This window comes from Opisthocomus hoazin, chromosome 1 (assembly GCF_030867145.1).
Source record: "Opisthocomus hoazin isolate bOpiHoa1 chromosome 1, bOpiHoa1.hap1, whole genome shotgun sequence".
NCBI lineage: Eukaryota > Metazoa > Chordata > Aves > Opisthocomiformes > Opisthocomidae > Opisthocomus > Opisthocomus hoazin.
The window spans coordinates 93967073-93993428 of record NC_134414.1 but is presented as its reverse complement, the minus strand read 5'-3'; the positions used below and the strand labels follow the sequence as shown (position 1 = coordinate 93993428).

General features: G+C 38.1%; 1 protein-coding gene across 1 annotated transcript in view; it reads right to left on the bottom strand.

The window, feature by feature from the left end:
• Positions 1-26356, bottom strand: part of PDK3 (pyruvate dehydrogenase kinase 3) — a 58631-nt gene that overhangs the window by 27750 nt on the left and 4525 nt on the right. The window contains exons 2-3 of the mRNA XM_075429864.1: positions 8883-9024; positions 1399-1470 (exon numbers count right to left, since the gene is read on the bottom strand). Of these exons, the coding sequence (XP_075285979.1) occupies positions 1399-1470; positions 8883-9024 (214 nt within the window). The remainder of the gene's footprint in view (positions 1-1398; positions 1471-8882; positions 9025-26356) is intronic.

The following is a 26356-nucleotide window of genomic DNA, read 5'->3' as shown; positions in this document are numbered from 1 at the left end:
ATCAGCCATTTTTTAATGCTCCAGTTCTTCACTTAGAACAACCAACCATCCTTTATTACAGTGACTTTTCTTTTGGCACAGACTGCCAGCGTCTCACACTCCAATCTCTTTTTTACCAGTCTAAACAAATGCCTTCAACATTATTCAGAAGTGGAACTCTCCCAAGTCTCTAATTCTTGTTCCTTTCACATCAATACTGTCCATATGTGTTTTAGTTTATTAATAGGTAGTACCCAGACCTGAAGACAGTATTCCAGCTTAGGGCTCGCACTGAGAAAATAGTTACTTTCCCCTTGTTCAATAGCACTACAATTCACTCAGTCTATAATCCTTATGGCTCCTTCTACAGTTCTACCACACAGCGAGTTTAGTACTTGTGTACTTGAGTTTCTCCTGCATGTATTGCTTGACACTTAAAAAATAAAGTGTTAAGATCTCAGAAAACATGCCCACAACCAAAAGAGCATAACATCTAAAATGCATTACCTAATAAAACCCTTACTTAGCCTAGCATAGCAGTTAACGTATCTAAAAATAACTACAGACAAAACATTTTTGTGAAGCGCACGCCACATCTTGCACAGAGCATTTGTTGGACTGCAAGATGTTTTTATGCAACACTTCCTATAAAGCATTGCTTGATCAGGCAAGATTTCCAGAGCTTAAAAAGAAATTCAAGTTTAAAAGACAAGCTACCCTAAGAAAACTAATTAACTGAACAAAAAACCTGAAAGAAGTAGTCTCCTGAAAGAAGGTTTTTTGCTTTTAAGCCTCTGATGCAAATGTTGCACTTCTTGTTCTCACTCACATGTGGGGTTTTTTCCTGTTTTATCCACACAAATTTCAAGGAAACATTCCAGTGACAATTTTAATATGATTTTCTTGATAAAGAAAATTGGCTAAGCTTTCCTTTCTTCTCCAAACATAAGTAATATTTTTATCCAATGAGGTAGGTGAACACCAATAACTGAAGTACATTAAAAAGCTTTTAAATAAAAACAGTGATTGACACACTGAATGTTTTCAAAATGAAAAAAATTCAAACTATTAATGTGTTAATATACATTATACAGAGTACTAAGCTCAATATATACTAAAATGACATTTTAGTCTTAAGTATTTGATATGCAAATATATTCTCACATGCATGTTGTTTTCTCAACACAGCCTTGAAGGAAGCATTTCATGCTACTCCTGAAACTATCAGACTGTATAAATACAAAATACATTCTTCAAAAGCACTTAGATTTCTGTATTTGGTCCAGATTATAATTTTGGTCTTTACTACACAAATTCTACCTTACAAATTAGATCACTGTTATCCTATAGTACAAACACACTTGTTTTTTGAGACAGATTATTTTAAAATGAATCGTGTCAATAAAACAAATTACTCACTCATCCAGAACGTGAGGATCCTCAGGACTTTTATTTTCATATTCTAAAAGCTCAAGGAAACTCTGCATGTACCTGAAACAAGCAAAAATTAAAAAGAATGAGTTAGAATACTGAAATCTAAATTACTTTTGAATTTTGTTTAATCTTAAGACTACAACCTTATCTGAAACAACAGAAGCATTGTACAACTGTTCTCTGCAAAGGCTAAAATAAAGTGGGACGCTGCAACAAAGGGCAAGAATGCAATTACAGTACATTATACTGAGTTAAAAAGAATTATTTATGACCCTACAGTCCATGACTCAGGAAAACTGCTATATAAATCAAGCTGAAGTTAACAGGAGCAAACCTGCTCTTCAGGTAGGTCTATAACTTCAGGTAACTTAGTTCATCCCTGGATCCTCCATATTAATGGAGGCTTAGAGCCACAGAGGTACTGCACTGGACCCAAAGAAGATTTAAGGCAAAGTTCACTATAACCATGGCCAGCCTTCTCTGTAGGAAACCAGCCCAACACTAGCACAAATGTCACCACCTCACACCACTCAGCCTGAGCACCAAGTACCATCCCCTGAAGCAGGTGCATTTAGCAGGTTAGATGTAGCTTTAAGGATTACAGAAGTGAGACCTATTTCTTTCAGTAAATCACGCAACATATCAACCACACACATAAAAGGTAGGGTTTCAGCATTATCAGGAGTTGTTGTTCCTCTCCCTTTTGCCCTCCCTTTGCTCCTGGTTAAGCACTGCCACTTGCACTATGATAACATCAATGCTAACCACACTGTGCACTGTCACAAGCACCCTCCACGCTGTAAACTGTTTCTCACATTACATACAGGGCCAAATGCCATAGGTGTCAGCAGGTTTGCCAACAACCAGCCCTCTACTCTTTACCCTCCCCTCCCCCATCCTTTCAAACCCTCCTCCTCATTTGAAATCCTTTATCTTCATACTTTAATTTCTGTTGCCATCCTTCTTGCTTTGTGGAGGCTTTTATTTTTAAAAATTTATTTATTTTATTATTATGGCCTCAGGTTGTGTCAGGTGAGGTTTAGATTGGATATTAGTAAAGATTTCTTTCCTGAAAGTGGTCAGGCATTGGAACAGGCTGCCCAGGGAAGTGGTGGAGTCACCATCCCTGGAGATGTTCAAAAAAACACATAGATGTGGCACTTTGGGACATGGCTTATTAGGCATGGTGGTTTTGGGTTGATGGTTGGACTTGATGAACTTAGAGGTCTTTTCCAACCTTAATGATTCCATGTTTTATTTTCCTTGCTCTCTCTTTGTTCTTCCCCATGCCCTCAGTTCACGCTTCTACACCCATTTTCATACTGGCAGCAGGAGCCCTCTTGAAATCACCTAGTCCAATCTCCCTGCTCAAGCAGGGTCAGCTAGAGCAGGCTGTCCAGGACCGTGTCCAGTTGGGTTTTGAACATCTCCACAGCCTTTCTGTGGAACCTTCTTGTTTTGTTTGATCACCCATACTGTAAAAAGAGTTTTTTCTTTTGTTCAGATGGAATTTAATGTGCTTTAGTTTGTATTCATTGCCTCCTGTCCTGTCACTAAGCACTACTGAAGAAGTCTGGCTCCCTCATCTTCATACTCTCCTGTTAGATATTTATACACAATGATGATAATTGCCCCTCGGCCACCCAAGCCGCCTCGTCCTCTTCAGGTTGAACAGTCCAGACAGCTTGCTGAATGTCTCTAAGGAAATACTCAGCTCTCAGCTTCTTCCCATATGAAAGATACTTCGATAAAGCTATGTCATTAAAGAAATGACAGCTTTTTTGTGGCAAAGTAAGATGAGGTTATTAGGAAGCTGCTCACCCTCATCTGTCATCATGCAATATTATGAAAGTCCTGTTTCTGAAGATCCAGGACAACAGCCACACTTGAGAAGCAACACAGCAGGTGCTTTTTAGTACAGACCTTGTACCAGAAATCTCAAACACCAGCAATCCTGTGCTGGTGCTGAGGATAAAACAGCAATGAGTAATTTCTGGTACTGATACCTGGCAGCTGATACCCAATTATTGTGCTGTATGGATTTGATCAGTTTGCCTACCACTACTGGTATGCTGTATTGAGATTTGTACTCTCTGTTAGCTTATTGGGACACTGATCCCAAGACTGACTGCTGCCCCTGGAATTACCAAACATCTCCACGCCTGTGTTGAGGGATCAGCACTTTTACTATAGCATCAGGCATGGGCAATCCGTGTGTTTCTCTCATCTAATGCAGGAAGTAATTGTGCAGAAAACTGTCTCAGTCAGAAAAAGACTAAAGCCGGTCTCAACCAGGAGAAAGCTGCCAGACAGAGTCACCGGTCTTCAGCACAACCAGCAGGTGGAACAGCTTCCAAGGTCACTATGCTGCAGGCTCAACATAGCACCAATGAGGAACTGAGAGTTTTTGAAACAGAGGAAAATTACACAAACTAAATGCTCTAAACTCAGGAAATTTATGAATGTGCTAAAGTAATTTCTCTTTCATCTCTATGGTGATGAAGAAACTATGGAAACAGGCAATGCTTGTCCTTTAGATAGAACTGGCTACAATATTTAGATGACTCTTTCTGATTCTAAAGTAAATTGAGATTACTTTAGAAGTCAAGTTCATTAGCACAAGCACTGTATCCAGCAAGTTAGAGTGACTGTCACATAGAATAGGTTACTAATTTCAAATCTAAGTTCTTTCATCACTTTTACTATTTCTTCCAATTCCTTGACTAAATAAAGCTAGAAAAAAGTAACCTTAAGTCAAGCAAATCTAACCCACTGTCCAATGCCTACCACTATACATCACCCAGCCTGGGATGTTGTAACATCCTATATATTAGGCCACATCTGCACCTAACAACTCAGAGCTGCAAATGCTGTACATCATCTTTTACCCAGTTGTGATGTACAGTTTTTACACAAAATTCATCCCCCCGCTCCCTCTCAAATAGCTCAGAATTAAATAAAGTAAAAAAAATTGTTCAAAAGGAAATGTGTAACTGATTAATTGTAATAAATAATTCACAACATTGTCTTAGCTACCACCAACAGTACATCTGTCTAAAGGTGAGCAGTCAGCAATGGAGTTCACTCCAATAACAGCTAGTGTGTGTAAAAAGTCATTCCCCTTTCATACAATCATCTGTTTCCTTGAATTTTCTTTTGATTTGAACTGTGGGTGCAGATATGGATAAATGAAGGTGGTAACTACAGGATTTATCAAGCACTGAAAAGCAAGACCTTGTGGTGTTTTAAATACACTTCACACATAATTACCAACCAGCCAGAATAAAGGAGAAAAGTACAAGAATAATGGATGATTTGCTATATCATTAGTAAATGAATACAACTATACAGGACACAGATTACAAAAAAAACCCACCCAGCACAAACAAAAAAAAAAAAAAAAAAGACAATGTCAGTTATATCTTGGTATCTTCAGTGAGTCATCAAAAGCAGAAATCAAAGCCTATGACCTTCAAACCTGTTTTCTTACTGGTGTTTAATTTTTATTACAATACACTACAATTCCTTGGGCAAGCTCTTTGGTTTCAAGCACCCTTTAGCCTTGTCTTTTTGTTAATTACTGCCAGGTAGATTGAATTCTTGACAGTCTGCCAAATTCTAGAATGGCACATTTCATACATGAAATGACTGCAGATACCATGATGTCAACTCCAGATTCTTTTTTTTTTTTTTTAAAAACTCATGCAAGATACCTTTGCTTTTTCCCCATGGGTATTTCACTAAGATTTTCCTTTAGAATCTCTGTAAGACCAAAGCACTGAACAGGTAAAACATATCTCCATGGCAACACAATCTTGTTAGCACAGTCTGAATGTAAAAAAATTAGAGGTAAAAAAATTATTAATCCCCAAACTGTATTGATTTATCTAATTGGTCTTTCCAAGGAAAAAAAAGGAAATTTATAGCCTTTTCCAGGGAAAAGTACTAAAGAAAAGTAGAGAAATTTTGTCAGGGTTAATAAAAATGTGAATTTTAGATAGAACTGAGTAGCATATTGTGCAACCCTCGCACTCACTTTAGATATTTCACAAGCTCTGACCTTATCCATTATAAGGTTTCATTGTAACTATTTTCCCTTATCACATCATACTAATGATGATATCTGTTATTATGCAACTCTGCCACATGTTCAATAACTACCTGCAGTGCACTTTAGCTACAGAGTGCCCTCTGAAAGCTGGCCTAAAAAAGGCCCACTTCTTCGGAAGTAGGAAATTGCCCACTAATTTTGAAAAACTGAAAATAAGTTGCTGATCCCTAGCACACTGGTTGTTGATCTGTCTGTTATTTGGAATCACTGCAGTCCACAGCCAGAACATATTAACTGTATTATAATTTTGATTCACTTTATTCCCTCCCTTGCTACTTCATGCAAAATATACACATAAACTAAATTATAAACTCAAACTGGGACCAAGCTATGTTTTACCTTTGCACAGACTGAAATGTAAAACTTTTTGTTTTGTTCATAGCTTACTCTGTGGATAGTGCCAGCTTTATTCAGAAAAGCATAGCCGAGTAGCACAAATGCAGGACAGCTGTCTTGCCTGTTCTCACTGCTGCAGGCATCAGGCTAAGGAACCCAGAAAGCAAGGAGAAAAAAATGCACCTTTCCTGAGAGCAATTGGGCAAACGGTTGTAAAATCTGTTCGGCAGTGCAGTGCAGTCAAGGAGCATGGTACAGGAAACGAAGGGCCTACAGCATGACCATGAAGATGGATTAGAGAACCAAGAGGAGAACAGGGCTTGCCTGTAGCAGGGAGCATATTCTCAGAAGTGGCAATATGAGGTTGCTTCCCAAGGGACCTATAAGGACCAGGAAATTCATGCAATCCAGAATGTCGCTGCCTGGCTAGACAGAGGATTGATGGGAAAGGATCCATGCTGTACAGTGGGCAGGGTTAATTTGTTTTCTTACTCCACCAAACCTAAGCTCCATCTACATACAGAGCCAACTTACTCTAATTTAGAAGTTTAACAAAACCTCCTTTGAATATTAGGAGCTTTTTGTATTTTCTGGCATGCTGACGTCAAGGAACAGACTGGGAACTCAAATTGCAAAGCTCCAACTAACTTGGAGTCTCACCAAAAGCACATAAAAACATAGACTTCTAGTGCAACGTGGCAGCGTAAATATATCATAAATATGCTGGTGACTACATAAATTACTGAAAATTAGCAAAGAAACTGATTAAGGTGAATAATGCATTAAATTATGTCTTTGCTCACTTGTGGCAAACGTACATCAGATTTTTTGTTTGCACATTAATAAGTTGTCAAGCTTCCTCAATGTAAGGCTTAGTAAAAGCAAAGGACCACGAAATCTGATCTGGAAAGAATTCTTTAAGTATCAAACAAGTGCATCAAGAAGAGGCTTCTTCGTTTTACAAGTTCACAAAACAGCTGAACAGATAAATTTAAATTTATATATTCTACTGCATAAGAATCAGGAATCTCTAGATAGGTTAAGAAATTATGAATATGTTTCAAAACCTGCTATCAGCATAGCTGCATAATAATCAAGGTCATTCACGATGAAGTTAATAAAACTGTTTCGTTTTCGTCTTTTTACAGACTAACCAACACAGCACATTTTGCCCAATACTCATCATCAGTGTATCACTAGGACTTACAATCTACAGATAAATGTTTAAAACAGGAATTAAAAACCTCTATACAGAAAAATAAGAAATAAGCTCTTTAAAGTCCACGTCTATAATTAAGAAAACAACATGATACAGTTACTTGTTTTACTTCTGACATAAGACCACAAAAATATTCTTACACGATCTCAGTGAAGATACCCACAAAAACTCTTAGTTAACTGAGGATCAAAATTAGAAGAACTCTATGACAAACATTTTGATTTCAAACTTCCATCTCTGGGTTGGATGTCCACTTGACCTTCTTCATCACGTTAAAGTCTGATATTTTGGCCCATTTAACAGAAAACTATCAGTCTACAGCTGTGATAAAGCAAGTAACACTATTATATAAAATACACGATTTGGACACATATCTTAGTTATTATGCAGTCTAATACACTGGAGTGTTTTGTTTTGTTGTTTAAATCAGTAGTATTTATTTTAGCCATAAAAGCCATCTCATGAGTCCTCAAACCTCTAAGCAAAAATATCGAAGGGGGCATTCACTCCAAACACCCATTCAGTTCCTTTGCCAGAGGCGATGCAAACGTTGTTAGACTCTGTATTAGCAGGGCAGAAGCATATGCCACAGAACATATATTCAGACTAGAAAAATTATGTAGAGTGACTACAGAAAAATTATTTCATTTTCTTCATTCATTTATCTGTCCACATTTCACTGAAGTCAGCTTCACAAGTCATCTAGATCAGAAAAACCTAACAGGCCTGCATATTATCCACTCTTGCCCATTTGGCATAACAGCTTCCGGTAACATCAGGCAGCTGATACAAAACCTCCCGCTCTTGCAAGCTGCCACTTAACCACAAAGTGATTGCTGTTGTGTGGCTCCACAGCGTTTACATTTATTTGAAGCACTTAATCGCCATGTTTGAAGTGGTCATCAAGACAGCTAGCATCACCTTTCATAAACAAACAATATTTTCATAAACAAACAATATTTAAACCAGAGTACACAATATCACATATCCTAACTTATATTTTCTCAGTCTGAAGCTTGATAAATATGGGACCAAACCTAGTAGTCAGTGTACAGTCAATGTGGAATTTCTTGGCTTAAGGGCTATGACACTTGTCATATACTGCAAAGATATTTTTACATAAATTCTTTGAACCAAGTACCTGCAGGTAGAGAGACAATAAATACCCCACGAACAACAATATTTTAGAGCTTAAAGCATACAGGGCAGCAGCCTCCAAACTTCATTGAACATGCAAGTAGGCTACAATTACTGTGGAAAAAATGACAAGACTTTGAGTCACTTCAGATATAACTAGTTGCTACAATAATGTTACTTACTGGACAGCATCAGATTTTTGTCCCTTTCCATAAATTCCACTGAATACCAGGTTATGTTTTTAAAGATTTAGCAATGAGAAGAACAGACGAGGTTTAAATTTTCTTTCAGTATTTTTGACAAAGGAAGAATAAGGAGAAAGAACAGCTATTTCAATAAGTCATGGGTGCAATACAGCAAGGAATATTTAAAAAGCTCGCTCTTGGAAATTATTGAGCTATTCTAATTACCTGGGAGACAACAGTATGCTTTAACTAACTTATAAGACTAACTTAAAAATTCTTATCTCTAAGATCCATATTATTTACTTAACACTAGACAGAACAAAATGAAACTCCATTTGACATGAAACATGCATTATAAACAATTCAGAGCAGAAAAGAGATTTCAGTTCAAGACAATTCAAGCTGAGTTGCAAGTAAAGCAACACATAGTATTAGTTTTACACTAATTTTTCAACGCAGTTTTTTTTTTTTTTAAACTTACCAACTCTGTACTAGCCCAACTGAAGGCCTGTTAAGCAAGTTATCGGGCAACAAATTGACTTCTCTCATGGTGTTAGCTAGTCGCACAGGAAGTTCTTTACGCAGAAACATGTATGAAGTCTTCTCACATGCATTGTCACGACCTGTTAGAAGGAAGGAAAAAAAAACAGATGTCCATTGCAGATCAAATTTTAGACTTCCCAGTGCTAGAAGATTAAAAATAAACAAATAAATCACTTGTAGAAATAAAAACAGTTTAAAAATAATTTCTTTCAGTACCCACCTTCACATCCCTCTCACTCTTAAGACACATACTATACTTCTACCTTCCTAGAGCTTAATCCTGTTTATCTGATATTCTTCATTTCACATCCTCTCATCCTACTATAAATAAAAACCCTATATATAAAAATCTCTCATCCTATACATAAGAATCATCAAATACCAAAGACTTGATATTAGCTGGAAATAAGACCCTAAAATACTAGCTTTTATAAGTATGATTCTTCTACTAAAGTGAGCTTTCAAAAAGTGCGTTGCGTTCCACATACATAATGGAGGGTAAGAAGTGAAAACAAAGGGACAAAACAGAATGGCAACAGCTGGCTGATGTTTCATGTCACAAGCTCTTCAAGCCTACTAAAGTACTCAAACATTTCAGCATCATCTGGAAAGACCAGCAAAGGTCATCATTCCTCCTAGGACTAGGCTACAAGATGTTCACTAGCCACCAGCAAGGAAAGTGCAGTGCTCATCACCGCATTCCAATTTGGAAAAGCTGTAGATCATCTTGGACTTGCACTTTTGAAATAGCACAATATTTGAAAAATAAGATATATATAAAAAAAAAAAGTCCTCAGATAGCAAGTAAAAGGGATCCAGCAAAACAACAATACTTTGCTGCAGACCTAGTTGGAACAGTGATTATCCTCTGCAGCCACCCTACACAAACCAGAAGACTGACATGACTAATGGCATTCTCAAGCTAAACTAGTTACTGGAATTACCTATAAAACTTCAAATACAAATATTTTAAAGTATTGGATGTTAAGACTCTTGCTCAAATAGTTCAGACAGAAGATCAGACTTGACCTGGCATACTTTTTTGTACTTTGCAGCGTTTCACAAGTGGAGGAACTTGCCACTGTAACAAATTTCTAAAGAGTCCAGGTAAATTAAAAAAAAAAATTTAAAAAATCTGTGTTTTACTTGTAACGAACAGTCAGTATTCTGCTGTCATCTAGAAAGACAGTAAATGTCTTTTGTGATGATATCCAGTACAACCACCTGGCAAAATTTGTGAGTGAAGGCGTAACACAACAGCTATAAATTATGTTCAAGCAAACCAGGAAGTGTTAAAAGCACTACTAGGCACATAATCACTGAGATCTGCAATTTGAAAGACTCAAGCACAATGCAACCAGCACAATCAAGGTGATACTTTTTAAGACAGTCCCATTATAATCAGCTGAACAGCAGAGTTTTCACCTTCTTTGCATAGGTAACACACACTGATGGATTAGTTCCCAAACCGTAACACAAGCTTGGGAGAATATGCAGGAAGGATCAGGGTTTCCCTTTTTTCTTGCTCATTTAGGTATCATCAAGCAGTGAATCATTACATTCTGTTAGTGTAATAAATTCTATTATTGTTCTTCCAGCAAACACTTGCACCTATTTTACTTCTTTGCATTTTCACATCTTCAATTACAAATACACACATCTTGTCAAAACTAGACATTAAAAACAAGACATTGCATTGTTGTTTTCTGTGAAGCACAGTAATGATTTCAGAGCTCAATCCTTCAATTAAATTAGATACCAACTCACCTACAACAGAGGACAGAGCCACTTGTTTGTTCTTAAGTCACTGCATATAGTAGGTCTTTAGGAAGACTATAGCTGGGCAGCAGGAAAGACTCTCCCACTAGCTCACCCTACAACTTGTGGGCTGGAAAAACTCTTGGGAACAAAGATGACAACTGCTTCTTCCCACGAGTGACTGAGAGCAAGTTTAGTTGTTTTATAGGCAATAAAAAGCAAAAGGAATGAAAGACAGCACAGACAGAGAATGAGGAAGCAGTGAACTAGAACGCACAGCCTGTGGAAGGGCACGGGGAACCTTCCCGGCCCAGTCCCCGGGTTTGCGCAAGGCAGACACAGAAGTCGCAGGACTGGAAAGCGGGACTGGCAGAACAGACCCACCTCCTCCCCTCCCATGAGCAAGGGCACATCTCTATTCAGTCTGTCTCACCCCAGCAGCTCTAAACTGTCTCTTTTTAAGGAGTTGCCTTGCTCTGATGGACAGCCATGTGTTAGGTACCGAGCCCTTTGGGGTCCCTTCACATGCTCGGTGCAGGAAAAGGAAAAGAAGTTCTGTTTCAAGCCTCCCTAACTTGAAGGCTTGCTTCACCATAACTTCAGTACATCTTTTTGGTTTGGGGCATACAGTCAGAATACCAGCTGCTTAGCTGTATGCAATTTATATGATAGCCTCCACAGACTTGCTTTGGCTTCTAGTATAAGGTCAGCTATCTGCTTGCCAAACAGTGCGTGCATGGGAAAATTACTGTTCGCTAGGATCAGCAATAATTAGATCTCCTTTGGCTTTCGAAGCAAGAAGCATACTGTGTCCTAACAGTTGCTGCCTGGCTGCTGTTCCTCACAGCAACGCTTGTACAACCACATTCATCAAAATGAGAGACATCCTACTACGTATGAAAAATACAATCTGAGTCTATAAGTTAGATATTTTCTTAATATAATTTATCATACACAAGTAAGCTTAAGTTATAAAGATTTTTCAAGAAAGTGTTCTGATAAGCTGCAATACCACTTTTGCAGGTTTAGTCTACAGTCAAATATAATTTTTTTTTCATAGGTTGGCTTTACTTTTGCTTTATTTGTTACATCTTTTTTCAAAACTCACAGCATTCTTTCCTGATTTTGTTACCATTCCAGCTGGGTTAGTACACATTGCCAGAATCAGGCTTTTGTGCATAGACTAAAGCCACTTTAAATCTACCCTTTTCAGTTCAAGGGAATTTGGAAGTCCTTCTCTCCAGGTTAAAGTGAAAGTGAAACTTATGAATAGCATCTCCTCGATTTACACTGCAGCCCCCAAGAAGTTACTCAGTAATACAAATATGACTTGCTTACCTTTGTATGAATTCAAACGGAAGAAAGAATACAGTAATCCTGTGCCCTAGTGCAGAATACACTGCACTAGTGCACTGCCTTAGTGCAGGCATCAAGGACTCTGTTTAGCTTTACTTCCAGAAACAAGGGGTGCTCTGTCAGAGAGTTGTTTAAATACAGTGCACTAAAGACCTACGGTAGCAGCAGACTTCAAAGCAGAATGTAATGACATGGAAGTATAAGAATAACATGGCATTCTAACATACTAGGAGTACAGCCTTTGTTATAACCTGAAGCAATACATTGCAAATACAGCTTTATGCTGTCTTGTTAAATTACAGGAAATTTTCAACTCTGAGGAGTAACAATTTTTTGCCTATAAATCACTAAACTACAGGAATACTGTGAAAGAGGCTGGTCAGAAGATGCAATGCAAAGTTCACTGGCATAAAGAAAAAGCTTCACCTACCTATTTTATTTGTAAGTTTACTGTCTTTAGTAGTTCTACAGACACCAGTGCAACTACCGCTTAAATGCTGTACATAATGTTCTTCCAGCAATAGGATATAAACAGGAAAAACATTCAGGAATTAACAGCAAAAATAAATGTGAGGTCCACCTCAGAACAGCCATCCCGCTGTCAATAGCCAGCAGCAGACTCGGAGCACCAAGGTGGTGCAGTAGGCCCTCACTGTTCAACCAGTGACAAAACAGAACCTAGGGACAGAAAAGTTTCTAACGCTATCCATACAACATTCTCACCTTGATATTAAACATAATAAAATACCAGGCCTCTACTTTCACTTTTACAGTCCACTTCTCATTATTTAACTGTTAATGATTAGTTAGGGTTCTTTTTTGTCTTGCTTTCTTTACTAGTGCTGTCCATCTACATTTTTCTAAGTAAAATGAATATGTTCAAATTAAAAACAGCTAACCCACCACCAAAGACTTTTTCAAAGTTTTAGATTCAACTCTCCCTGAATGCTGGATGTGCTTCTATGAAAATATTACACCTTTAATAACTAAAGATTTCTGCATAACTTTTCTATTCATGCTGAGTTTGAGTTATTTGAATAAAGGCTAAGTTAACATTTCATCCTAAAAAGTCTTTCAATATGAATACATAATTGTTTTTTTAAATAAAGTCTGATCTGCTCAGGTAGCATAGCACTTACTTTCTACAGACTCAGTGCTGATATATCATGTACCTCTGCCTAGTCGTCAAATACTTAAATTTAGATTTCAAGCACTAGTAACAAATAAGCACAAAATTGTTCAACTTGTCATCTTAATGATTAAAAGTAAAGCACTAGAGAAGATTTTAAAGGAGGTGGGTTTGGTTTTTGGTTTTGGATTTTTTTTTTAAGATTTTAAAGCAGATAAAAGTTTTGGAACAAAATTTCAAGATATTAAAATCTTCTGGAAGTCTGAAGTTACAGAAGATATTAATTTCAAGAAAAACAGCTAAAAAATTATTTCCTTAAACTGGCAGCTGCATAGGTTGCCAACATCAGCACCTCATTTGTGGTTCAGCCCGCATGCTACGCTACACCCATGAAAAACATCAACTGAAGCAGGAGTTTGAAGTTCCCAGTGACATGTATCAGAGATTAGAAACACCAGACATGAGAGAATGCCCAAGAAACCACAGCGCTTCTTAGTCTTGGATCCTGTAAGCTCAGCAAAAATTCTGAACGCTGTCTCTTGAATTGACTGTTTCTAGCTACACATCTATTGGAAATGTTTCAGTAAGCTGTGTAACAGATCACCTTCCAACATCTTGCTACTGGTGAGAACACAGAACAACAGTCCAAGTCCTCAGATGCTTTCAAAAGCCAACAGAATTTCATGGTGTATTTTAGCTAGTCCTGAATATGTTAATGGCAAAAAACAAAAACTAAGGAAAACCACCACTCTTGGAAGTATACAAATCCATCAGGAATAACTGTTCTTGTCTCTAACTGATGAGCTACTAAAAATTTCAATTTCTGAGGTACATAAGCTGTTGGACACCCAAGTGCAACAAAAATGCAATTATCTCAATTTTCACAAGTTCTGCATTGATTTTTGTGAAGATAAAACTCTGACAGAGTTCCACAGAGGAACTGAGCAATATTCTGCTTTGTTAATACCTTTGTGAAGAGTGACGGACAGATATATTACAGACATGCAAATTTGGACCTTTCATTAACTATGTGAGCAATCTCTAGAATTATACTTCACTAGAACTTCTTCTGTCCAACATAATAATTGATAATCAATGTTTAATGCAGGCAGAACAGCCAAAAAGGGACATTCTAGTAGACAGCATCACTTTTATTTCAAACATATACACTTACATACCCAGAAACACACAAAGCAAACAGATATCTCTACTTTCTGGATAATGCAGATCACACACACAAAACTGAAATTTTTTAACAGTATGCTTTCAAAAAACTGAAAATGGAAATATTAGAAGACTACTTAAAGTTAAACACTTCTTATTCACAAAACCAAAAAGACAGACAGACATCACTTGAAATATGGGGTTCACAATTTTACACACACCACCAACATTTATTTCCCAAAGTTTGTAATATAGCAGTACGTGATTTCACTTGCACAGTAATTGAGTTCTATTGCTTTAGGTGGAAAAATTGTGCAAATCAAATTCTTAAATCGGGCACTGAAACAGGTTTCTTTCAACGAGGAGTATCACATTAAGGCAACATAAATAACAAACCGCACAGCATATTACCTCTTTGCTACAGGTCTACTCTGCTCTAGGGAACAAGCAGCCCCACACTACTCTTGATGGTAGAAAATAACCCTGTAAAGTAATTCTGTTTCCTAAGGGGCAGATTTTAATTTAGGGTCAAGAGGCCAGTCTAGCTTTAGCTTTGCACTCTTCTCAATCAAAGTTATACTTTCAAGCTGTTCAAGAATCTCAAATATCATACCTACGGTGCTTACAACTTAACCCAGAGTTTGACCAAACAGCATGAAGTAAAAGCACATGTAAAATAACCCACTACTCACAGTAGTACATTGCATCTATTTCTGAGCATCTTCAGAAGGGGTATACAGACCAAGCAGAAATCCAGATGACCACAAAAGAATGAATGAATCTGACTGGATTTAGCTAAGGAGAAACAGCTAAAGAATACAGCACCACTCTTCAAAGCCTTGCAGTTCACTACAGATGACAATAACCCAGACCATCAAGGACCAAACAATTATTAGGCTCAAGCTGCAGAAGTGTCAAGTCAGAATTTGACAGAAACTTCCTGATGGTAAACACTGTAAAAGACAGTAACCTGCTCTGCTTTTTTTGCCATCTCTTTTACTAGTGAAGTTCGACATCTGCCCAAAATTACATTAAAGCTAGTTGATTCAGTCTCTGAACTGAAGATCAGTCTGCACAGTGCCTAACATTCTTTGCAGCCTTCATTCTCTCTTGACCTAAGAGGAAGAAGGTGGTCACCATATATATTGTCAATCACCTGCAAAAAGCAAGCAGTGCAATTTTGCACAGGGAGAGAAGCAAGAAGTGAGAACTCAGAAGCAAGTCAGAGTTAGTAAAAAAGCAGCACAGATTGTGTAAATTAAGTTATACAAGTTACTTTCACAGAAAAATGGCAATAAAAATAAGATAGTTGTGAAGGAAGTAACCTTCAAATTATTTCAAATTATTACTACTACTTGCATCCCTAGTGCAAAAACTGAAAGAAATGTCAGGTGTCACCACAGTAGGTCTTTAAAAAGGCTTTTTAAAAAACAAATGCTCTACCTTCTTCAATCTTCCGAACAATCTTACCTGTCTGCGCTCAGTCACCCTACAAAAGTCATATAGCAAAGCACACTCACGGCCTCCCCTCTGCCACCTTCAAATCTGCAGTTCAAATGCAGCACCAAAGAGAGACTGTGATGCCAATTTTGAGATTCTTTTGTTTAAGTACAAGTCAATGTTACAGACTGACAATAGACACAGCCTTCAACACAGTGAAAATGAGAAGATACATCAGTTGAACAAGGATCTAAGCAGTGATCTCCTGCACTTTACACCAAACTAAGGTCAGTGAAGACTACTGCATGGACAACCTTCCATGTAACAGCCCTACACATGACAGAAACTTGCCAGGGTTTGTAACAATACAGTGGGAATGGTACCTCCACAGACACTGCTGCATTTGGAATGGTCACCACCCACAAGAGAGTCTCTGAATGGTGGTGGATTTGCTTATGCAGTGAAGCATGACACACCTGAAGAACTGATTTGACTGTCCTTGCTCAAGCTTAAGTTGAGATTATAGGTAAACTTATTTAAATAATGTAGCAACACATTAAGATTTCATATGAAGTTCACACAGAAGGTGGCATTTAAAATTAAAATCAGTTTTCTTAGATGTGAAAAGGTGTCAGACATTTCCACCAAAAAAGAAATCATGCCATTTATTCAATTAGACAGGTATCAGAAGGAAAAAAATAAAAAGATAAGAAAATTAATAAATAAAACATGATCCAGAAGCTTGAAGGCAGTACAGGTCACAAAAGCAGGCCTGAATGCATTACGTCTTCTAAGTGCAATACCATCAGACGGGAAAAGATTAAAAGTGGGACGTTTCAGGGTATCAATATTACCACTGGCAACCTTCAATCCAAAGGAAATTGAGGAAGCAGAGTTCTACTACCAGGCAGTTTTCTCTACTAATCTATTTTCCCCTCTTTGGGATTCAACTCTTCTCTGACATGTACTCAGCTCTTTCCTGTTTTTTTCTTTCACCTTCTACCCCATAGTGCTAAGGAACGGAAAACAAATGTTAACATTGATAACTAGGCCCACTCAGGCTCTAAGGATCATATGCCTGCAGCATGTAGAGGGAAAAAAAGTACTTTTCAATTGGATTGAATATTCTTCACAGCGTTCCCTCTGAACCAGTATCTTTTCAGTTCCTTCCACTACACTGATGGAATTAAGACAACTGTTGCAAAGCTGGACCTAGAAAAAAACTTTTGTTCTGGGTCCTGCAATGAGAGGCACAAACAAAAGAAGCTATTCACACACATGCAGCAGACCCCAATTCAATTCTGGCCAATTCTACAAACTGCTAGGGCAATACTATACTGCCCAAGATTCAGATTACATTCAGCAGGCTGTACACGAACCTTGGTTTTGCTGCAGAAAAGGGCAGAAACTCAGCATAAGACCATGAGCTCTGATTTCTGCAGAACATTATCAGATGCTTTTCAGTTCAGTTTCCAGATCCCCATATTCATAAAACACTAAATTAAGAACAGACTACAGTAGTAGTCCTTCACAGATGATAATCAAAGTCACCTGCTCCAAAAACACAGTATGGCTGTCACATCCCTAGCAGGTATTGGACTGCCAGGGTCACATCATAAAAGCATCAGTAGTTTCCAAGTATTAATACTTATCTGTCAGAGGAGACAGGCGAAGAAGAAACTAAGTGCTCTTTTTAGTCTTTTCCCTGCACCTAGAGGTCTAGTTCTCCCCACTACGTCTCTAAGTGCGACCCAAGACATTAGACACCACACTACTTTAAGACTCCAAAGCAGCAAAGTCCCACCTGTTGCATGTCTGAGAGGACAGACTCCACTCAGAATTCACAAAAACAAGATCAGAAGCCTTTCACCCCCTATCCCTGTGAAACTACTACTGTTGCTTTTATCCAGAGCAAAATAAACGAGGCAAGGCAGGAGTGATCGACCATATCTACCCTAGTTTCTTGAGTTGCCAGAATACTTTTTAGCTCCTGTATAGGCAGACAAAGCAAAACAAAAAAGTGAAGCAGAGAGATGAAGAAATCTTCAAAAGAGTGTGCAAAAATATCAAGGCATCAGAGTGGACTGAGCAAAGACTAAAACTAGTAACTTGCTGCTGAAGCTAGGAAAACAGAACTAAACAAGGATCGATGAATTCCACTGATTATACATCATTTCAGGAGCATGGGCTATATATTAAAAGGCAAACAAACTATGCTTTCACAGCCCAAATAGATGTGGCTACCAAAAAAAAAAGAAAAAAAAAAAAAAACACACAAAAAAAAGCGAAACAAACCAACAAAAAACCCAACTCCAAAAGCATTCCTATTCCCCAACAGAAATAAAGACATTTTCAACATGCTCTCTAGGTATTTATCTCAGAAACCACTAAAAATACCAATCCCACAAAAAGCATAAAGTGTTTGTTCGTTCTGTAAAAGACAGGGCCTTGTAAAACCTAACGAAGATAATGAAGCAAAGGGAAAACACCCACACACAACACAACTGGAGATGCTGACTCTTGCTGACCCTCACTCCCTACCACAGGCTGCCTTTAAGAAAGCTGTACGTTGAAACTCAGTTCCCTTTTCCAACCTACCATGTCATGCTACAGGACAGCAATCACCGCCGGCACAGCTGTTTCAACACAGGTAGCCAGCAGATGGCCAAATTTAAGGATCTGGCCCACATTAACCGTAGGTATTCAGGCTGGTTTTCAACATACCAGAGCTAAGCTTCAGCCCAAGTTCCATCACTGCTCTCTAAGGCTACTTCCACCAACACCTACAATTTTTTTACTGATACGCCCTGTTTTAAGGATGTGCTTTCACTTGGCATGTATGATCAGCATATTAAAAGATTGATTCTATGTCAGTAAGGAAACTGGATAAACTCTGAAGTTTCAACAAATGAAACGCGAAGAATTAAAGACAATATTTTTAGATCTTACTGAACTATATTAAACATACCACTTTTATGAGGTTTGAACAATTAAGTTTTGTTACACAACTACTGCCAGAAACACAGCTAAGGCCAGAGGAATTAATGTCTGCAAGGAAGCTTTCCCGCATAACTTGTTTCTGCCCTTCAGTCCAATTCCCATTACTAGTTGCACCCTTGCAGCCTAAGGGAAAGCACACTGATAGAGATACACTGAGTCTTCTCAATCTAAGTTATTTATGTCCATAGATGAGGATTTAGTTGTTAACACTGCACAACCACTGATTTCCACTCCGTGCCATTTCACTGCTAAGTGCAATCCAAACTAGCAAGCTCACATGGTCGTTAGCCTTCCAGTTGAACTTTCCAATAGTCATGTGACATGGTACATGGACAAATTACTAGAGCTGAAGTACAGAAACAGTTGAGCTTAATAAACCAGTTCTGATTCATGCAATTCAACCAAAACCAGATTCAAGCACTCCTTGACTGCCAGGCCCACTGCAGCATTTACTTTTTATTCCAAAGGAAAATTTCAGGATACCATTCACTAATGAGAATGTATTAGCCTATATTCTGTTGTCTAAATGACCAGACCAAACCGCTCTGACAAGCCAAAGGTCTAGACTCCAACTTAAGAAGTTGAAAATTAAGTACAACTACTCTTCAATTTTTACACAGAAAAAATACACTTATCTCCATTTATTTCCAAAATCTCTGAGTCAGCTTGTTTATGTCTTATGTATATTAATTACTATGGACATACAGATGAATACCACTGGTGTCAAGATAAAGTCACTTCACATTTTCATGTAAATGCAGGTTAAGGAAAAAATGTCAGACAGCTGCCATTAGCACAACTGGACAGCTCAACATGGATGAAATCACTACATTTATTATTACATTAGCTATACTCTAACATAATAACAAATAACTTCGTAATAATAATAATAATGATGCAATAATAGAGTATGTAACTTGTGACCTCCAGTAAGCCTATTTCAAGTACATGGTCCTCCAAACGAAACCGACTGTGCTGGAAAGCAGCTCAACTACTACGGAACTGGAAGAGATAAACAGAAGGAATTAACAGATGCACGGTACACTGTACGCCTATCAAAGTCGTAGTCAAACAGCAATCATTAATTGTAACTCTTCAAGTCACAGCCTTCCGTTCACTGAAACGACTCAAGGGAAGATGTCTGTCTCTCCCTCAGGAAGAATGGTTTATCAGCCAAACACTCGTAAAAGCTGTAAACCAGTACCACGTATCAGATAAACCAATCAAAATTAAAATAAAAGCATGAATTTTTAAAACAAGCTTCTCTGATCTAAAAGTACTATTTAGCTGCTTACCACTCAGTTCTAATAAAATAACTTTTTGAGTATTTTAAAGCATTTGCCAAGAGAAAGCACAGTAAACAAAAGGATCTATAAAGCTTAATGCAGAAGTGCTCAAGCAATTACTCACAGGCTGTATTATTTTTTTAGAGCCATTCACACAGGCCCAAGGCTGTCTTTCCTTAGGACGTTCTGGGAGTAGGCTGGAAGTCGGATGAATTATTTTAGCAGCTAAGCTTTGTCTTGCCCGTATCACAGGCGCTCCCTAAAGTACATGACAGGCAAAGAGCCAAAATGTTCTTAGGCGAAACCATGGCCCTGATCAGGTTCCTGATCGTAGAGCTACCCATACAACCCAAAGACTTCCTCCCTAACTGAGAGCATGATGCCTCAAAAAAAAAAAGTGGCTCTTCAGGCTACACCAGCTCCTCTCCCACCAATGCTCCCAAGACCTCAGCAGGAAAGAGGTGCACATACTGTGTGGCATGTCAGCCCTTGCCTATACTGTGAAGGGGCTTTGTGGCTTTCAAACAGCAGATCCTGGACAAAACAAATTTAGTGATTTGTTCTGGTGAGACGAACCTTTAAGACAAATCTAAAACTTTTGTTTTAAATGTAGATGAGGCTTAAAACACCAAGCCAAAGAAACTTTATTCTCTGTTTGCTGCTCTCTGATCAGATTCTGCTAGAACAAACTGATCAGAAAAGACTGAATTTTGCTCCTTTGAGCTCATAATCACCTTTTCCTCCAATAAAAGGCAAAGCTCTATTTCACGCTGAAGGTTATATTCAGATATTCCAAGTTTTTAACACTCTCCCTAAGCTCTCACAGCTTTGACAACTTCCTCCCTTAACCTTTATGGAAAACTTTTGTAATTCCCACTAACTGTTCAGAAAAATACAAGTCTTTGCTCTATCCTCTAGTTCCCAACAACATGCCAAAGGGAAAGATATTCCAAATCTCCAGCATAAATAAAATCAACGTTTATGAGCAAAGACTCACACAGTTAATACCAATTACAGAAATACTGCCAATACCACGTGGTCCAGTTTCCCTTCAGTTTCAGTGAGGTAAATGTATTAGACTGTTAACCACCTTGTGGCAAAATGTTTTTGATGATTAACAAACCACAAGGCAAAAAAAGATTAGAGGATTCCTCTATGCCACTGCTAGTTACCAGGCTTTGAATGTATTTATGCAGTCTATAAAATCTTTAAGAAAAGCATAAACAAGAACTAAAACAAAGAAGTAGCAGCTAAAATGTATTTTTTTTTTTACAAAAAGTTGTTCTGTAACTTTTTGACTTTGCCTCTTCCTCTATTTACACGGGCTTAAACCTAATCCTGAAAAATATTGACTAAAATTTCCACAAGTATATTAGTTTAAGGAATTAAGTCAGTGAAAATACTTATAATACTGTGTTACTTATTTTACACTGACTACAAACTAATGTGTCAGTTTTTATACACATACACACAGAGTAAGAGTAGCATCTTCCCAGGCGAAGAAAATAATTTAAAGAAACATGTAAGAGACAATGTCACATTTGCATAGAAAGGTTCAGAGGAAAAAGGGTCAATATAACAGTCTCTTATAACACAAAAACCATCAGACAAAGGGAAAAAAAAAATGTGTATCGCAGAGTCACAGTCACAGTTCAGTGTCTTAATCCATGCTTTCAATCTGCTATTTCAGGAAGAAAAATGACATTTAACTGACTCCAGCAACACACACAAAATCATAAACATATTTTTAAAAAGATAAGTAGCAGCCTATTAAACACTTTAGCAAGTCCGGGGAAAAAAAAATGGCAGCTTTTAAAAAACACTAATATATTAAGGATAACTGGCATCAAGAAAAGCTACTTTAATATAGTAACTATGGAATCAGGTAAAACAATTCCTAAATCTATGTCAAATTCTATTACGGATTATATTGTTTCGGACCATGGGGAACTGGAGAAATACAACTACTCGCTCTCCACAGAATGGTACTGTGAAGATCAACGACTGCTAGTGAAACATAGAGTATATACGGGGTGTTCTTCACAAACATGTGTACTGAGTCTGGCTGGGATGGAGTCACCTTTCCTCACAGCAACCCATAAGGTGCTGGGCTCCAGATCTGTGACCGAACATGTCGATGACACACCTGTGTTTTGGCTATTGCTGAACAGTACTTGCACAGCATGCAGGCTTTCTCTCTTTCTCCTGCACTCAGCCCCCACCCCAGCAAGTAGGTTTGGGGGTGGGTAAGAGGCTGGAAGGCAACAGAGCCGGGACAGCTGACCCAAAGGATGTTCCATATTACGTGATGTCGTGTCCAGCAATAAAAGTCCTAAGTGGCTCCGTCTCCCAAGATGGCCATCACACTGAGACCAGCTGGGCGTCAGCCTGCTTGTAGGAGTGACAAGTGACTGCCCTTGCATCACTTGTTTCTCTTCCTCTTTCCTTCCTTATTAAACTGCCTTTATCTTGAGACAGAAGTTTTCTCTTTTGCTTTTCCTATTCTCTCCCCCATCACAATGGGGGCTGGAAGGAGGGGAGCAAGCACCTGCACAGGTGTGTAGCTGCTGGACCCAGCAGAATGCTGCACATCTACTATACAGCAATCTCATCTTAAAGTTATTCCATTGTTTTTTGTGGTTTGTTTGGGTTTTAAAATTAAGAATTTCACATGGGACTGTACCAAAACTTCATAAAAAGTGAGGTACAGCATCTACTGCTACTGCCTTAGCAAACACCAAACTGACCTGGAAATCAGACTGCCTCAACACAATTTATTGTCTCTTTACCACCTTACTATCTCTTGGTGCTTATCTATGTATTCCTTCATTATCAGATCTATCATGTTTTCAGCTACTTCAGTCAACCTGACCTATTCTAATGTCCTCTTCTTCCTTTAATTTAATAGACACCCACTTCCACAACCTTGAGGGCACCACCATGGGTTATTTCCATGAAGCCTGTAAGCAACAGCTGTGCTGCACCGGGATGCTCCCATTTGCAAAAGTGGTCACCTACTCACAAAACAGCATAGGCTTACATCTGCTGGCACCCACAAAGCCAAGAGGATCTGGACATATTTCGACTTACTTAAAATTCATTTCAGGGACAGGGGGGAGCTGTGATTTCCTTTGTTTCTGGATACAAGTTATCTTTTTCTGAAGATCAAAGCAAAGATAAATGCTGCTGAATTCATCATTACATACTTATTTTAATCAAGCAAACACTGTACTTCATTGTTCTCCCCAATTACTACAAATTATCTCAGCATTTTTTTCTCTGCTCTTCTATCCCCTGACTTTTCGTGTTAGCTGTTATGTGTACTGCAACCTGTGAATCTTTTTTAATTAACAGTATTTCTGGAATTCCTAACACTGCTCTACTGCTCTCTCTTCCTCTGCCTGTATCAGAATTTCTCTTTCAGAAATTGACAAATCATCTTATATTCCTTCTGTCTTATGAGAGACCCTATCTACCTATTTCCTTAGCTTGCAAAAGTTACGCGACTTTAAGATCACTAGCTGTCATTTCTTCCTTTCCCGAGGGGAAGGAATGCTACCAATCCATGATCATTTTCATCAAAATTTAATTAAGTTTCAGATTTTCAAGCACCTCCTTATTAGTCCAAATCTAGCCTAAAGCAAGCACTTCAACAATTTCTACCAGTTTCTGGAAGAAAAAGGTATCCTAAACATTCTTAGATCTTCAAGAACTGTAAATCCTGTCTTTTTGTTCTCCCAGAAAGTAGCTTTTGTCAAGTTCCCAATTCCTGTATTCTCTATCACTTCTGTTACTTGCTAAAAAAAACCCAACCAACCCCCCCCAAAAAAAACCCCACAACAAAACACCACGGAAAAACAAACCAACAAAAAACCCCACTAAAACACTGTTTACTGCTTCATGAAGATTAGGCATTCTTGTCCTCTTTTTGTACTATAACTACACTAAAACACTGAATCCAGAATATGTGAAGTCTCAATTGCTTATAGAAATGAAGTGTTTCTCTATCGCGTAATTGCATAATCAAAATAGTTACAAATTTAAACCAAAGCTAAAGTTTTTTCTTGAGAACTTTGCAGAACTGCACTAACAAAGATTCAACTAGCAGTATGAAATTTGAAAACAAACCTTTTCTGAAAAAAGTGACTACCAAGCAAGCACACAATCCCTGAAACAGCCTCCAAAAGTGAAAGATACAGATAGTTCTGTAAATGAAATGCACCACGATGTAATGCTACATAGTACTCACACACACATGTAAAAATATCTCCACCATATCACAGTTCAACAGCGACTGCTGAACAGTTATCCAACCACGCTGACTCTTTCAGACCTTCACTACAATCAATACTCGGCCTGACAAAAACCTTCAGTGTCATATATAGTACTGGAATATCACTGCCCGCTAGAGACTGGCACAGCTGTAAATAGTAACAGGTTATAAACAACAACAGTTGCATCAAACCAGGCTTCCAGCTCCTTGCTGGGCTACAGCCCATTCAAAGAAAACCCTTCTTTATCTCACAAAATGCAAACTTTATCCATGCTTAGATCTACAGAATGAAGGACTGAATACAGAAAAGCAATAACCCCAAAATAATTCAAGAACAAAAGCAGACAGACAAGCCAGCTTTCACTGTGACAAAAGGCTAGCCTCTCCAGGTGAAAAAAAAAAAAAGCAGCAGTAAAACAATTCCACTCCAATGTTAGGCAAAACTCCTATCAGGATTCTATTTAAAACTATAACAAGACACATTTGAAGAATAATACTGAAAATCCTGGAAAAGCCAAAAAAGTTAATGCCATAGTATTTTCATAGGGCTTGAAATAACTCACTTAAAGAATGCATTTAGCTTTACAAAATCAAGACAAAACATTCCATCGTAATGTATGAATACCTCATAGTGAAAAAATGCCAGGCGTCAAAGGATCCTAACCTATCAACGAAAGCTGTAACAAAATAGCTGGCTGGAAGCTGATGCCAGTCAGATGAAAATAAAAGACAGTAATGTCTGACTAGCATTCATCTTTCTGATTCAATTCAGTGGTTAGCATTCATGTTAAGGGGAAATTTTTTTGGAATATGCACTCCAATCAAGTGTACCATTTTAAGGTCAATGCACAGACAGCAGCAGAAAAAAACTATAGCTGCATGCAATAAATGGCATGTCATTATTTAACAATGCCTTTGAGCCCTAACCTCAGTGAGTATTAGACACACAGTCTCTCCAATAAAGTTGTGTTAAAAAAAACCAAACACACGAAACTTCTAATAACTTTTTGGGTAAAAAAGCTTCTAATAGTCATCTTCCATCAGAAGATTAGTAATTATGTTTGGAAACATAAGGCTGCTTTCAACCTCTACTTCCCTACCCCCACACCTTCTTGTCCAAACTGTATTTGCTACCTACCTACTCAATGGCATGTTTTCATTTCCAGGGCTGACGCATGCCTGCTGCCAACGAGAGGACAGAGGCAGCGTAAACACACTTGCAGAAACCTGATCTAACACTGCACATACAACCAACAGCAGCCAACAGCAATGCCAATACCTGGTTTACTCTTTATATCAGTTTTGGGAGAGGCCTACAAGTTTCTTCAAGCAGCTAAGTTTAATAGGTACTACATAAACTAAACAATTTCATACCAAAAGTTATATTTAAAAATGGGGAGGATCCATTGCTCATCTTTTCCTCCAGATATGCCCCAGGACGCAACAGTTCCCAAACTGCATGCACTCTCTGTGATTATCTGCTGCGAGCTCAGCTGTACACAGGACAGTAAAATTCCTAAATTACAACCTTTGGGATACTTTTCAATGCCAGTAGCTGTAGCAGTTGCCACAGATATTTTGATTACAACCTATGAAATCGGGATCTCCTAAGCCACGTTCCACAACAAGAATTCACTATGATTCACTATCTTCTACCTGAAATATATACACGACTTTTTGTGTCCAATCTCACTAGTAATTATGTGGTACATGAAGATGACAAACAAGGAGGGGTACATGCCATTTTGTTAAGTTTTACCTATACGTACAAACAGCTAACGAAAAGCAAAGTTCAACCTCATGGGTACAAAATTAATCCAAAACATTTGGTTTGAGACTCAGAAAAAGCTAGAACATAACTAAGTACCACTGGATAGCTTTAGTAGCAAACAAGCTCCAAAAGCACACGGTACATGTTTTTGATGAAACAAACCTCCGACTCACAGAAGTCTCAGGCACTTCATCAGCTGAGCAGTAGCAATGAGCATTACATGAATAACTGGCAT